Source organism: Anolis carolinensis, chromosome 5, assembly GCF_035594765.1.
Source record: "Anolis carolinensis isolate JA03-04 chromosome 5, rAnoCar3.1.pri, whole genome shotgun sequence".
Taxonomy (NCBI): domain Eukaryota; kingdom Metazoa; phylum Chordata; class Lepidosauria; order Squamata; family Dactyloidae; genus Anolis; species Anolis carolinensis.
In genome coordinates, this window is record NC_085845.1 from 86,127,517 (window position 1) to 86,142,991 (window position 15,475).

Sequence of the window (15,475 nt, forward strand, 5' to 3'; positions counted from 1 at the left end):
CACGTATCTAATATAGCAGTAATATGCTGCAGAACATCCAGCTAGAAAAGTGTGACTAACAGGGACACCTATATCATATCACACAGGGATGTGTTACTTATGCTACTTAGCTGAACTGACCTTGTCAAAAGAAGATACAGTGGTGTCCAATACACGAAAACACAATTTTAAATCTAGAGAAACTTCAGATAGAGACATTGGAGCAATTTCCCCTTTTCTTGTTTATATGGGATGGTCTTTTATCTCACTTAAAACTGACTTCAGTAGTATCAAATGGAGAACCAACATTTAGAATGTTACAAGATTATATGTTTCAATTCTTTCTGAGGTTGCAGTTAAAACTCACAAAACAGTAAAAGTTGCTGAAACATATAGTGTAGATGAACTGCATACAGACTACACAAAAGTGAGCATGAAAATAAATGAAATGCTGAAAATGGTGCGAATTCTTCATCTGATCCTATTACCTGCTGTATAATCTTTCTAGGTTAACTTTTGCTTTCTTAAGAAGCATTGCTTGACTAGACTACAAATGGGTTTAAGCTCAAATAGAAATAATGAAAAATATAAATGTGGAAATTTCTTTTACCTTCCCCACTTTGCAATTTGTTTTTGACCAATAATGAGGAAAGTTCTATCTGTGGACATGTTAGAATCTTTATAATATTAAAAATAAATCTTACTATTATATTTTTGAAATATTTTGGGATTTAAAAAAATATAATACTAGCACAGTCAATTAATTTTGCACTGCGTTAACCATGGGGGAATACATTCCCGGTCAGAGGTGGTTTCCTGAAATCATGGATATACACCATTAAATTATCTGACTTCAGGTGCCAGCATATTACCGAATTGCCTCAGAGGATGGGGTTTCTTATGGTGGCCTTCAAGGAAATGATACAATAAAATTGCCGGAAAGACCCAGCAAATTCCTAGAGAGACCATTTTTCCTGGATATGTGTAAATTCATCTGTGGATAAGTGTTGCATGGTAACAAGGGTCTTATTGTATTTGTGTATGGGGTGGGGGTGATGCAACTAACAGCCTTGGGTCAGCTCTGAAAAGAACTGTTCCATGATAGTCTCAAATGTAGATGTTTTATTTTATTACAGGCAGTCCCCAAGTTACGAACAAGATAGGTTCTGCAGGGAAGGGTTAACATTCATGTAGTGCTTGTTTTGCTGTCTGTGCACCTGTTCAGAAGATTTCACCTCACTTTCTGTCCCTATGAAATTAGATTTTGAAAAATTTGACTTGTTTTGGAAACACTGATTTATTATACAGTTTTAGTGGAAATACCTTTTCCCCATGATAACTCTTTAAGGAATTAATTTCCCTTCCGAGAGATAGATTTCTCTCACTTACTGTTGTCTCACCCCTATTCTTCACTATGAGTCATTTATAAGTTGGATGTTTGTAACTCGGGGACTGCCTGTATATCAATCTTTCCTTTTAAAAGACATTGCAGGGGAAGCCACCTTTTTTTTGGCTAAATGCTGCCCATATTCATCCTCTTATCACACTTTCATATGCTACTAGAAAATAACATCTCTGTCACTTCTTTGTTTCATTGAGGGTTTTTTCAGCTTTGCAATTTTCTATACTCAATATGTGTCTTTTTCATCTAACGACATTATGATATATTTTGTCCTTATTCTTAATGTTAATTTTTTATTTCACTGTGAAGTTGACCAATATATTGCTTTTTAACTGTTATTATCAACTTAAATTTTAATATGTGCTACTTCTGTGTGTTTTCTTACAAGAAGTAGTCTTTTCTTCACAATCTTAATTTATTGTTATTTGACTGAGAATTATTTGAACTTGATATGTGGGAATGAATAAAACCTAGGTAGTGAAAGAATTAACAATGTAGAAACTTAGAAGGGGTCAAAGGAAAGCAATCAGCTTCATGTGGTGTGATTATGGGAGTGTAGATCAAAGATAAAATTGTTATTTGAATGATGCTGCCTGTCTTGGGAAGCTAAATGTTTTGGACCAGTTTTGGGCAAAGTGCTCAGCCACCCCATGCCTTGCTGTTTCACTTCTACTGGCCTGAATTTCACTAGTTTTTTGGGTTCCTACTGGGGAAATGTTTTCAAATTTGTTGCAATTTTTGCAGGGAGTGGGAGGACTGGCGACCAAGAAAAGGAATATGCCTATTGCTGCATTTGGTTTACAAGAAAAGGGTTGAATTGAGAACCTATGTTTCTTATAACCCAGTTTTCCTCCCACCTTTCTTCCCCCCCTCATAAGGATTGTCTCCTCTCGGGGCTCATTCTGACATTGATTTCTTGAGCTGATCAAATGGCATAGAATGTTGTACAGAAACATTTCAGTTGCTCAGAGAAGCAATGCTAGCAACATTTTTTTCTTTTCATGGGAAATGAAAGCTTTCATTATAAACATTTTTTGTCACAAGTTTGCATGACTTGGGTAGAGCAGCTGACAACAAGGGCTCCTAGGGGTTTTCATTCATAGGGTTGCCATAAATAGAAGTCAATTTAATGTCAAATAACAATAACAAGAAGGCTCATTGTGCTGTTGGCAAGAAAAAAAAGATTTTTAAAAATTCAGTTAGTAGTATTAGAAACTGAGAGTTAAGCTAAGCAGGGATAAGGTTAGTAGTAGGTCTTCTCTTAACACTGATTTGACACCCCCCCCCCTCCGGCCGACAAATCGAGGAGAATATTTCACATATTGATTTGAGCAATTTAAGCTATTGTTGGTTATTATGATTAGACTTTCACGACCATTTGCAGTTCAGTTCTGTGTTGGAATTTGGTAGTACTCTGACTACTATTTCTAACTGATTTGATCATCTATTTAGTTAGCCGCCCGAGTCTCTTCACGAAGAGGGGGACAGGATATAAATAAAGCTTATTGTTATTAGTTACTGTCCAGTAAATTCCTTTGGCATTTTATGTGAAAAGAAAATGCATACAATCCTAGATTTTGTATTAGATTCTCATTAGGATTAATGCAAGAGTTGACTTTCCTGGATATAAACTGGTCACTGAAACCAGTTAAATTTCTCAGCATGGTCTTGTATCAGTTTTGCCATAGCTCCAATGATTAGGAAAAAAGTGGTAGAGTTTTTTTTTTTGTTCAGGAAAAGATAGTAGTAAAGATTCTTTCTGTAGTTGAATACCTGGCCAGTGTGGATTTTCTTCATTTTTTTCCCGAATTTACTTGTGTGTATGTGCCTATCAACTTATAGTGACCCTATTAATTTCAAAGGGTTTTCTTAGGCAAGGAATACTCGGAAGGGTTTTGCCACTTCCTTCCTCTGGAATATGGCCTATAGTACCATGTAGTCATTTGTGGCCTACTCTCGCAAGTACTAACCAGGGCTGACCCAGCTTAACTTCCAAGATCCAACAGGATTCTAGTGCCTTTAAGGTATTTAGACCTTTTGAACACTGTAGTGCAGTGGTTTTCAACTTGTGGGAGCTCGTGTTTTGGCTGACAACTCCCAGAAATTCCAACCAGTTTACTAGCTGTTAGGATTTCTGGGAGCTGAAGGCCAAAAGCACGTGGGGACCCCAGGTGTAGAGAACCACTGGTGTAGTGCATTTACACAACTATCCATTTTTGAATTTGTGTAACCTGAAAATGAAACATAATGACTGAACTGATCTTTCCATGTTTCTTAAGGTACATAGTTTATATGTAACTTAAGAAGAAGCTAGCCTGTCACAGTGATTCAGGCTCATCATTGTTAAAAGGAGGCATATGATTATCTTTCTTTGGCTAAATTACTACACCAGAGTCCAAATCATCAAAGTCTGATGATTTATGCTGCTTTTAAAATTATAGGAAAAAAATTAAGTAGCTATCACAAGAAGTATCATACTAACTCTGGAAGCATGTGTGTGTAGAATGTGACTGCTTAACTGAACTCATTTAATTCACTTAGCTGTTTTAAAGACTATAATAAAAGGGGTGGTGATTTTCATTATTCATCATTCTGAAAATGTACTTGTTGATTTATAACAAAATTTAGTTATGTTAAAATGAATTTAATGGGTCTCTTTCTCCAGTGACGGCTCTCCATGAGTCCATAGGATGTTCTGGCCAGTTAGAGGAGGGTGGGTAACATTTGTCCATCTCTCCCTTCCTCCACAACTGTCAGCACTACCCCTTCTGCTGTTTTGGAGAGCAGGAGAGAAGAAAACATTGGAAATGCTCTGGAGGCTCAAAAACTTAACAAAAACTTAACAGAAGACAGATTCTATGTTCAAGCAATTTTAAATGGGAATGTTTTTTAAACTGGACTTAAGAGTAGCAAACATATGTCTGGAGGAGAAAAGAATATAAAATTTCAGGTTCAGTATAATTACTGACCCCTTTTTTCAAATTTTAAACATTTTTTTCAGTATAATTGTTATGATTCTTTGCATATTGCAGGGTTTGAGGAACAAGCCAAAGAAAACTGGACATGTAAAGCCAGATCTCATCGATGTTGATCTTGTAAGAGGTAAAGATGGATCTTTTAAACATGCAGTGCTGTCCAATATAAAGGGATTTGGTTTACAAATTTCCGCTTGATTAATGTAGATTTTCTTTGTTTGTCAGGGACATGTTTATTTTTCATAGGAAAGAAAGCTATACCTGCAGTGGAGCCCATCAGTGAAGACGTCTTAGAACTGATATCTGGATGGCGATGTCTGCTAGTCTATACTATACTTTCTAGAAATATATTTCTATATGCTTTCATTCTGGATGATGGGATAAGGCCATATTTTAGTACAACCTTTCTCCTCTGTAGGAAGCTTGTTACTGGATTCTTGGAATATACAGTATGTTTAAAATTTTCAGATTCCACCTTAGACATATGGTAACTAGAAATCTTCTGTGTTGCTAAATAAGTGACTAATTCATTGTTCTTTTTATTTAGGATCTGCCTTTGCTAAAGCTAAACCAGAAAGTCCATGGACCTCCCTGACTCGAAAAGGAATTGTTAGAGTTGTTTTCTTCCCCTTCTTCTTCAGGTGGTGGCTACAAGTGACATCAAAGGTTATTTTCTTCTGGCTCCTTGTCCTTTATCTTCTTCAAGGTACAGCTGAATGAAACCCTGCAATAAACACATACCTAAATAAACACTAAACTTCATATTCCTAAATTCTGGTAGATATTTTATACCCCCTAAAATGTACATTACTTGAAACACTGAAATTGTGGTTAAGAGGCTAAATTACATTAATTCAAGCAATAGTTTATAATTTGATAGTCTTAAAAAGGGAGGTGAGAGAAGAATATAATGTTGCCTCTTTCCATATTGTTAGATACAGTTGTTAGTCCTGGTCTCACTGAACTATAGGATTTACATTTCCACTTAGTAGTTGATTGAATGGGCCTACTTTGGTTTGCCCTAGGAATTGGATTTAAACAATCACAGTAATATTAAACAGAAAGATTAAAAGAGACCTGAGGCTAAAAGAATTGAGATGATTTAAAAATTAGTATGCATTTTTTCTGCACAATAGATTCTATGCCATTAGTTACTTGAACTGGAATTGTGAGAATGTAAGAAGAGTCCTGCTGAATTTGTCCCATAGCAACTGGTATTTAGAAGCATTCTGTCTCTAATATAACATAAACATAATAGTAAGTAGCCCATTATAGGGTTACCTTAATGAGTCAAAAGTGCGTTGAAGACACACACCAACTATAAACAACATACAGTTCCTGCTAAGATGGTAGCTTGCCAAAAGATACTTTTTGTATAAATTCATATTAGAGAAAGAATAATACACTATTTTTGTGTGGTTTCCTGATAGTTACATTTTAGATTTTTCTTCTCAGATCAGAATTTCCAAAATTTGCTTCCAAAAAGTTTTAATTGTGAAAAGATATCTGTGTTTGTCCATGGCATAGGATTTAATAAGTTTTGGTGTCATCCAGTTGCTAGTACTGTAAAGGCTCTGTCAGTTATAAATATCGGAAAACATGTAATTTAATAAACAGAGCACCGTCCAACACAAATCAAGAAAATCATGACTCATTAGTATGTGTTTAATTTGAAAAAATGCTCATTTCTAATTAGATGAACTCCAATATAGGGGAAAATCTTCAACTTGACAATGTTTGTTTAATTATTAATTATTGGTGCAGATTGGATGCTTCACGTTCTCCTCTTTTATTTCTTTTAAAAGTTGCTGCGGTAGTATTGTTCTATACAATAGAAGGCCCACATAATATACCTCTGACTGAAGTAATAGGGCCTGTATGGCTCATGTTGCTCCTTGGAACAGTGCACTGTCAGATTGTTTCAACAAGAACACCTAAACCACCTCCAAGTACAGGAGGGAGAAGGAGAAGGTACAGTTGGTGCTAACATTGTGGGTCCATTATGCATGCAATTGCACTCATTTAACTCAGAAACTAAAATATATTTGCAATACTTTTATTAAAATCTATTATACACATCTAAAAATTGCATTGTGTCAGTGCTTTTACTGAACTGTGGTGATGTTTAAAAATTGTATTGTCCTTCCTAAAAGGAAGTCCCTATACATGGGAATGGTTATCCTATAAATATTGTTATGTAGTTTTGTTAAACTGCACATAATGTGCATTTGTATTTTGTTAAAAAGAACAAAACAAAATACCTAAAAGGTGCAGCATTAAGCACTGACTAAATTCATCAGGACTAAAGTGAGTAGCCAAAAGCTTAACATGAATAATGGAGAATGAATTGAAGTTCTTATGTTTCTGTTATTTTGCGATAGCTGATAGAGAAATTTCCTGTGCTTAGGGCGGGAATGAAAACTTTCTGTCATGTACAGTCACAAAGTATTTTGCACCACCGTGATAGCAGGATTTAAAGCACGTGTTGCATGCTTAAAAGAACGCTGATCATATCTTAGTGTTAGTGAATGACACTTACAAGATACCTTCCACTTTTGATCTCTTCTGATGAAGGAAATTAAGGAAAGCAGCACATTTGGAAGTACATAGGGAAGGAGATGGCTCTAGTACCACAGATAACACACAGGAAGGAACAGTGCAGAACTACGGTACAAGCACCTCTTACAGTATTGGCGCTGTCTTCAGAGATATCTGGCATGCCGCTTTCTTTTTATCAGGGTTTGTATTTTATTCAAGCATATGTCTGTCTGGAAGATGCACTATCCCCTTTCTGTCATAGTAAGCATTCACCAGTTTCCAGCATACCTCTGTACATCCTACTTAGTCAATGTTTTAAAATCTTTGGTCCTCTGAATGTTTTGAACTTCACCTCCCATAATTCCTCACAAGTCAGCTGGGGTTTCTGAGAGTTAAAAGACCAAAACACCCATAGGATTAAAGTTTAGGGATCATAGAGCTAAGTGTTCATAATCTCTAATTTATAACTTTCTTTATGTTTCTATACAAATTTTGACGCTTGAGGCTCTATTCTCCCTACTTATGCAAATAACTCTCTGATGGTTTAGATTGTTTTTTATTACAAAGGCCAAAGAAAAACAGATGTAGATCCTGTTCTTCTGAATGTATTTGTCTTCTAGTGCAGGTTTCCTTATTCTGCTTTTTAGGAGATTATATCTCCAGTTCACTAATGCAATTGACTTACATTTGTTCAAAGACTCTTCCATAAACTCATCCTGAAATACAAAGACTGTTTTTAGTTCCTCCAAATTTATGACGATGACAGGAAATTCAATATTATTTAGTGTCAGGCTGTTTACACTGAAAACATATGATTTAATTAATGCAGAAACTGAGGATGGCAGGACAAAAAGTCTGTAGTCTGAATCTTGGAGTCTGAGTTACTAGGGAGGGACAGGATGCAGAACTGGGCACTGCCTACCATTATGTAGAAGGAAAAACATGGAATGTGCAGGACATTTCAGAAATTGTTAGTATGGAAATTTTACCTGTCTCATCTGTCACTGCTTAGATGGTTCATTGGGATACTTTTCATAGTAAAGAACTACCCAAAATATTTTTTAAAGCAATTAAACTAAGACCAGATGAAAGAATGATCCCAAAGGCATTCACAACCCACAGGCATTTTTGAGAGTCCCTCAGGGCTTCTCCACATCCTTAGTATTTTTAAAACTCATATATCCTAAAGCAGAGGCGGAGAGACTCTAGCAGGCATGTTCCATGATCATTTTGCAGCCTCCAGGGCTCCAAATCAACCTCAGTTTCTTTTTCTTTTCTTCTCTCTTTTTTAAAAAGTTATTTTGCCTTCAAATATCCGCAAGTCACCTTACATAGCATCGGGGACGGTTTTGCCAATACAGTCTCCTAATCCTTGGCAATTGCATGACTTCATTTTAGGGAATGATCATTCTTCTTTGGTCCCTTTGGCCTCAGTTCTCCAGACTGTTTTAAAACCAGAAAAGGCCTTTGTTTAATCATGAAGTAATGTAGTAATCAACTTGGAAGGATGTTTCAGAGAAAATATGAACCATTAATGCTATGCAACACTTTTGTTTTTATAGCATCAGGAAAGGGGATAGTGCAGTTCACTGATTAATGTATTTTGTACGTGTTGCACCAGTGTATTATATCTGTATGCTTAGATAACTAAAATTGTGGCATCTATGTTTCTTTTACTAAAGGAAAGGCATTCTTGGTTTCACCCCACATTAGTTTAGCATAAACCATCGCATTTTCATTGTATACAACCTCAAAAAGGAACAAAAGTATCATATTTAAAGATAAGGCATATTCAGAACAACAATGGTCATTACTTTGACTGTAATTACAAACATAATCTGGTATCTAAAAGTAGACTTTGGAAAACTCAGTTTTTTATTTTTCTTCAACAATATGCTCAGATAGATGGACATAACCTTTGTGGGATTTATATATCTATGAAATGTCCAGGGTGGGAGAAATAACTGTCTGTTTGAGGCAGGTGTGAATGTTTCTTTATTTACTGTCCTGATTTTGGAGTTTTTTAAGTACTGGTTGCCATATTTTCATGGATTGCTTCTTTCTGTCGAAATTAAATAAAGAACACCACTCAGAAAACAGGGATTTCAGACATGATTCAATCAGAGCCAGCTAACACCTCCCAACGAAAGATTCCCCCAGGCAGTAAGCAGCCAGGCTTTGAAGCTGCAAGGCTTCAAGTGTTAAATCAAGGTGGTCAATTGAAACATTCATACCTGCCTCAAACAGACAAGCGTTCTTTCTCTCACCCTGGACATTCTACAATTGCTTAGTTTCCAACATACCTCACAACCTCTGAGGAAATAATGAAAATACATCCTGCATATCAGATATTTACACTACGATTCATAACAGTAGCAAAATTACAGTTATGAAGTAGCAATGAATAATTTTATGGTTGGGCGTCACCACAACATGCGGAACTATATGAAGGGGCTGCGGCATTAAAAAGGTTGAGAACCACTGCCTTATAAGGAGAAAGAATTGAATGGTCTTAGAATTATTATTGGTACAATAAAGTTTTATGAGCAAAGTAACAGTAGCTTATCTTCACAAAGACAATGTTTATTCTGTTTAATCACAAATATGGCAATGCATTGACAGTATTTCATGTCTTTCATGAAACTAGGTTGAAGTAGAACATAGCTGTTGTGAAGTTTCATCCTACTACTATATTGCTTTTCTAATGGAAATGTTAATGCAGAATATTCTGTTTCTTTATTATTAGTATTGAATGATCAGTTTTAATTGGAATTTCTTTGACATCATTGAAATTTTTACCTATGGATTCTAATTATTGTGCTGGTCGTTCATAGCAAAGGAATTATTTCAATCTGTTTGTGCTTATCGTGTCCTTTTCCTGAGCACACATGCCCATTGCTTGATGCGATTTCAAGCTCTGTATTGCTATTTACTGCTAGGTCATGTTCCGCACCCGTTTGTGGTTTTAAATAAGTAAAATATGAAATGTAGATTTTGACATGAAATCAAGCTGCTGGGCTTTTTTTAAATATTAAAGAGATTAGTAAATTGTAAATTTACCAACCTTGACAATCTTTCCAGCACAAAGCAAAGATAAAGATGCTCTTTTCCATAGTTAGCAGGGAAATAATGATTAATAGTTGGAATAGTGCTTTAATATTGTCTATATTCAGGACACTTTAGGGACTATCAGCATCATGGCTACTGGCCTAGGGTGTGTGTTTCTGTTTGTGAGCTTTAGTTTGTATTTGTGAGCTTTACTAAATGAATGATTAGATTTTTTTTATTTTTGGAACATTCCTGACTTATGGGGAAATAATAACAGTGCTTCTGTCCATAGTAGGATGTATGTCTTGCTTACTGTGTGCTGAATTGCATTTAAATTTTAAACATAGCATTATGCATGCTTCATTTCCACACATGGTGAGAAGTGCTGAAGGCACGTATTTGATTTGGTTTCCTTGAGAAAGTAGCATTCCTAGAAATTTTTGTGTTCCAGTAATCTTCAAAAGCTGGCCTTCCCTCACTTATACTTGAGTGATCTGTTATTGCTAAGAAAGACAGATTGCATTGTGATTTCACAGCAGCCTGAACACATGTAAGATGATTGTTTGGGTTGTATCCACAGTGTTGCAAAATTATCTACTTTGCTTGTTACACTGCTTCATTTTCCCCATTTGTGTGGCTTCTCCTTCCGTTTATTGCCTAGCAGGTATGAATGCATGAAGGATATAAATATATCTTGCTCTGTTCCGTTTTGGATTGCATCACATTTGTAGACTTGAGATAAAGACTCTTGTTAGGCTGAATGTTTGATAGAGGTATTGGTAGCTTTTCTTCTTTGAATCTCTTCTGTATATACACACAGGTTAGCATATGTTTTAAAAGGTGTAGCTGTCCCAGAATGTGAAAAGTATGAATTAGCCAGTATCAAGTTATTATCTTGTTAAATTTTCCAAACTATGTCACTTCATTTGCTAGACCTCAATGCTGAATCTTGTACTTTCATATGTTAGTTATTTTGGAACAGCAGCGTTCGTTAGAATGGATAGGTCTTCCTATGGTACATTCAGGAAGTCAGGAAAAAGGGAGAAGATTGATTAAAACTCGAGTAGATGCAGAAACACCTGATGAATAGGTGGGACACGTTTGAAGAAGAATGTAAAGGAAGGAAAATCAAGTACAGTAGAGTCTCACTTATCCAACACTCGCTTATCCGATGTTCTGGATTATCCAACGCATTTTTGTAGTCAATGTTTTCAATACATTGTTATATTTTGGTGCTAAATTCGTAAATACAGCAATTACTACATAGCATTACTGCATATTGAACTACGTTTTCTGTCAAATTTGTTGTATAACATGATGTTTTGGTGCTTAATTTGTAAAATCATAACCTAATTTGATGTTTAATAGGCTTTTCCTTAATCCCTCCTTATTATCTAACATATTATCCCCTCCAGTCTATTCAGAAGGATATTCCATTTAATACCTTTGTAAAACTTTAATATTGTTCACAAGGTGCTGGGTTCTTAGATACTTTATCACACCAACCTATTGTCTCACATCAGTTACATTGTTTAAGCAAATAGAAACACACCAGTATGGCAACAATCACTTTCACACCTCCTCTCTAATAGCTCTGTGATGCCGCATTCTGCGTTGCTTCACTGGACTGAATTTTCCTACCTGTGTCTTCCATACATAGTACATGTGTGCTGTTTATTTATTTTTCTTTTTATGTCGCAATTGTGCAGTTGCAAATGGAGGGCACAGCCATAATTGCAGCATACTGGTGACTCCCCCCATGGTAATGCAGTTGCACATTTACAGCAAAACAATTTTTTAAAAAAAATGCAACCCAGGGAATGGAGTAAGTAGTGTGACTTCACCTTGCTTGGTGAGTGGGAGAAGAGAAGAATCGCACCCACTCACAGCTACTGAAACTGCTGCAGAATGAAATTGGATCAGAAACTATACTTGAACAGCAGCAATATTGGAGCCAGTTACAGGTTTTCTTATTAATGAAAAAATAAAATTCAATAACAATGTAATGCAACATTGAGAGTGTCTCCATATCATTTGTTTAAAAAAAGTTCAAACATGAAATTAACCCATTGCAGTTGTGCAACACACTACTGTATGATTAAATCCTAAGTGGTACATTTTTTTCCCCCTCCCAGGCTTTTCTCTCTTTCTCCTCATCTTTTACTCCACAACTTTACACATAGCGGATCACACAATTATCAGGTTTTCGACAAAGTTGGTGCTTGCAGCCAAAAGATAAAGATAGTTAAATTCCCATATCAGTCTTCATCTTTTTTAAAAAAAAAAATCAAGTGAAGAAAACATTGAATAAAACATTAGCTTTGTCACTGGTCTTTAGACATTGATAGTGGGAAGACTGAGAGCATGCAGTGTTCTGTGGTGCAGAAAAATATCTGCATGTGCTCACAGATGTGAGAGATTTCTGAGTAAGGGTTCACCATCCTTGATTCGCTAGATACTTATTGTAGCAATGGGTCAGTGTCCTCTAAATCAGTGGTTCCCAACCTTTGCTGCAGGTGTTTTGGACTTCAACTCCCAGAAATCCCAGCCAGCTTGCCAGCTGTTTGGAACTGTAGGAGCTGAAGTCAAAAGCACCTGGAGGCCCAAAGGTTGCCAACCATTGCTCTAGATAAACTTAACACATTATACTGTAATAATTGTTTGTATCACTTTTTATTTTTTAATGAAACATTTGAAGGGCAGTTGAACCATGTACATGTTGATAAAAGGTGGGAGGGGATAGAAAAAAGAGGAGTGAATACAGATCAGCGATAAAATGTTATTGAACAGGTAAATTGAAATCCCACACTTTAGGACAACCTTTGCCAATCTGACAGTTTCCAGACATAATGAAAATTGCCATTGCCTTCAGACAACCATTTTGTTACAGGCTTTAGATTCTATCTCAGGGAGGTGAAAGGGGTTGGTAATTTTTATTTTTGAAGGTTCAGATAACAAAATGCTCCCTTCGGGTTGATGAAGACTCATTCATACTATTATCTGTAAATTTAATGGCCAGATAGTTTTACATTTATGTGTGTGCATACTTTGAACTGATCAACAATTTTCAGACATACTATTCAGAGTTGTCCTTGGAGGCTTCATCTTCTTCCAACCATGATTTTTGTTTTGCTGATGCTCACAGTTCACTTTTGTCTTTGCTTACTCCATCCTTTCTATTTGCTGAGAGGATCCTTCTGTACTGGGCCCAGTAGGCTGAAAGTTCATTGTCAAACACGTAGAATCTCGGCAGAAGTCTCCGTTCTTGTCCGTTACTCCTTATTTGTTTCCTTAGTCCAAAGCTAGTAGCTGTTACAAGAATTTACAGGATGTTCTTTGACTTGTTCTGCCAGAAAATGGATGTCATGTTTACAGACTGTTTTTTCTAATTTGTATTTTTATTATCATTAATATGTCATTGACATTTTATACTTTTGATATTAGTGAAGTAGTTGTGGCATTGAATGTTTGCCATTTATATGTATGTTAACCACTCTGAGTCCCTCTGGAGAAAGAGGGTGGTCTAGAAATAAAGTATTATTATTATTATTAATGAAAAAAAGCTAGAAGATTTGGTTTCTATTCAAACCCTGTATATCCTGTCAGCAGCAGTGTTGCTACTACATCTTTCCAAGAGCTAGCTTTAGCTCACTATGAGCCTGTGTTTCTTACCCATTAATTTGGACATATGTCTTGGGGCAGTTTACCTATTAAATATCGATAACATGCCATGAAGATCAGTGAAATAATATTATAATTAGTAAACTAAACTAAGCCAGTATTATATGAACTGTGTTTCTGTCATTTCCTCGCATTATGTATAGCTGTATTTCTGTTTCTTCTGATCCAAATTCTCCTCAAATTTAATGTTTACTTAGGTAAGCAGTGCTTTCAGTTTTTATTTGAGGCTCAGAAAGACTGTGTGAACATGCATTAAATATGTCAGTGTTCTAATGAAGTGTAAAGATGCATAAATAGGTATATCTGTGAATTTGCTGGAAAACCAACATTACTGCAAGAAATAGGTCATTATTTCTCAGTATTTAGACCTTTCCTGTTTTCATGGCTATCCATCTATTCACTCACCCCATTCATATTTTTATAATGACATTCGTGAATTATTTGGTTGAACTTAGTTTCTTTCATTTTAGAGCCAGACAAAAATACTGTTATCTAATATTTCTTCTGCTTAAAGGCCTTACTGTTTTTTGTTTATTTGTTCAGTCGCTTCTGACTTTGTGACCTCATGAAGGCCTTATTAGTTTACTAATAGAGGGCTTATTAGTCTACTATTAATTAAATGTTACAAGTACCTTTAAAGAAAAGTATGGCATACATTCAGCATTGTATTTTTGCAAGAAACCATGTGCTTTGTTGCTTTTCTTTTGCTCTGAGCATACAGGAATAAGGAACTGCTATATTTTATTTTATTAAAAGAAATTGCCACCTTTAAGAAAAGCAGTTGAATTTGGCAGTTAACTTTGTGTATCCAAAATCATTAATTCTTTGCAGAAATTTTGTACTATATAACATTAATATATCACACGTTCAACTAAATACGCATACTTTTTCTGTTGTATGACAATTGGGGAAACTGGAAAAGGGGGAAATGATAGCCAAAAATGTAATTTTTAAATTATATGTATATGTTTAACTCTAGAGTGAAGAAAATGAAGAACTCTATAGATAAATCTACAGAGACTGACAATGGGTATGTCTCCCTTGATGGAAAAAAGACAGGTAAAGGCAGCGAAGATTTTTTACAGTCTCCTGAGTCACACTCTGAAATTATCAGATCAGAAGAGACATGCTGGAGCACAGGAACAGTCAGAAATGCATTCAGCAATTCAAATCATCACAAAGTGAGTGTCTCATTTCTTGTAGAATTACCATGAGCTCCCCATCAGTAATTTTCATATGATAATTGCCATGAGAAATCACACCAAAAGACTGTCATGCCCAACTTTCTGTCTCTCATAGTAGGATCTTGCCATAATATTAGAAGTTTTGAACACCTAGGCTGTAGCTAAAAACACTTTCACTAAAAAAGCCCTTTTAATTTGAGGATTATCACAGTTATGGAAACCTTTAGCCTACCCCACATATAGAGAAACTCTAGTCCAGCATTTCTCAACCTGGTAGTCAGGACTCCTGAGGAGTTGCAAGGAGGTGTCAGAGGGGTTGCTAAAGACCATCAGAAAACACATATTTTGATGGTTTTAAGAACCCCTTTGGCAGAGAAGACTTAAGATCTGTCCACCTGTCCTCTTTCATGGAAACAGATAGCAAATCCTCCCACCAAAAGTCCTCCTCCTGCTGTGATTGGCTGGCCTCAGCTAAGGGGACAGCTGTTTCTGAGACTCCAAGAAGGGAGGGGAAAGTAGGTGTGCTCAGTGCATGGCAGCATAGTGTGCATGCACGGGCAAGGGAGAACATGTAGGCCGGGAGGGAGGCTTGCGCCAGTGAGTTCCTTCAAGGCAGGGGGAAGTGCCCACGTGATGTGGAACTGAGTATCAGGAGGAGGAGGAGGAGC

General features: G+C 36.1%; 1 protein-coding gene across 3 annotated transcripts in view; it reads left to right on the top strand.

The window, feature by feature from the left end:
- Positions 1-15,475, top strand: part of phtf2 (putative homeodomain transcription factor 2) — a 98,062-nt gene that overhangs the window by 51,721 nt on the left and 30,866 nt on the right. For 2 of the 3 annotated variants that reach the window (XM_062983540.1, XM_062983541.1), the window contains exons 4-8: positions 4,414-4,483; positions 4,904-5,062; positions 6,162-6,327; positions 6,931-7,095; positions 14,603-14,804. In XM_062983540.1, coding sequence (XP_062839610.1) covers positions 4,414-4,483; positions 4,904-5,062; positions 6,162-6,327; positions 6,931-7,095; positions 14,603-14,804 — 762 coding nt within the window. The remainder of the gene's footprint in view (positions 1-4,413; positions 4,484-4,903; positions 5,063-6,161; positions 6,328-6,930; positions 7,096-14,602; positions 14,805-15,475) is intronic. The other variant, XM_062983542.1, reaches the window with a different exon arrangement.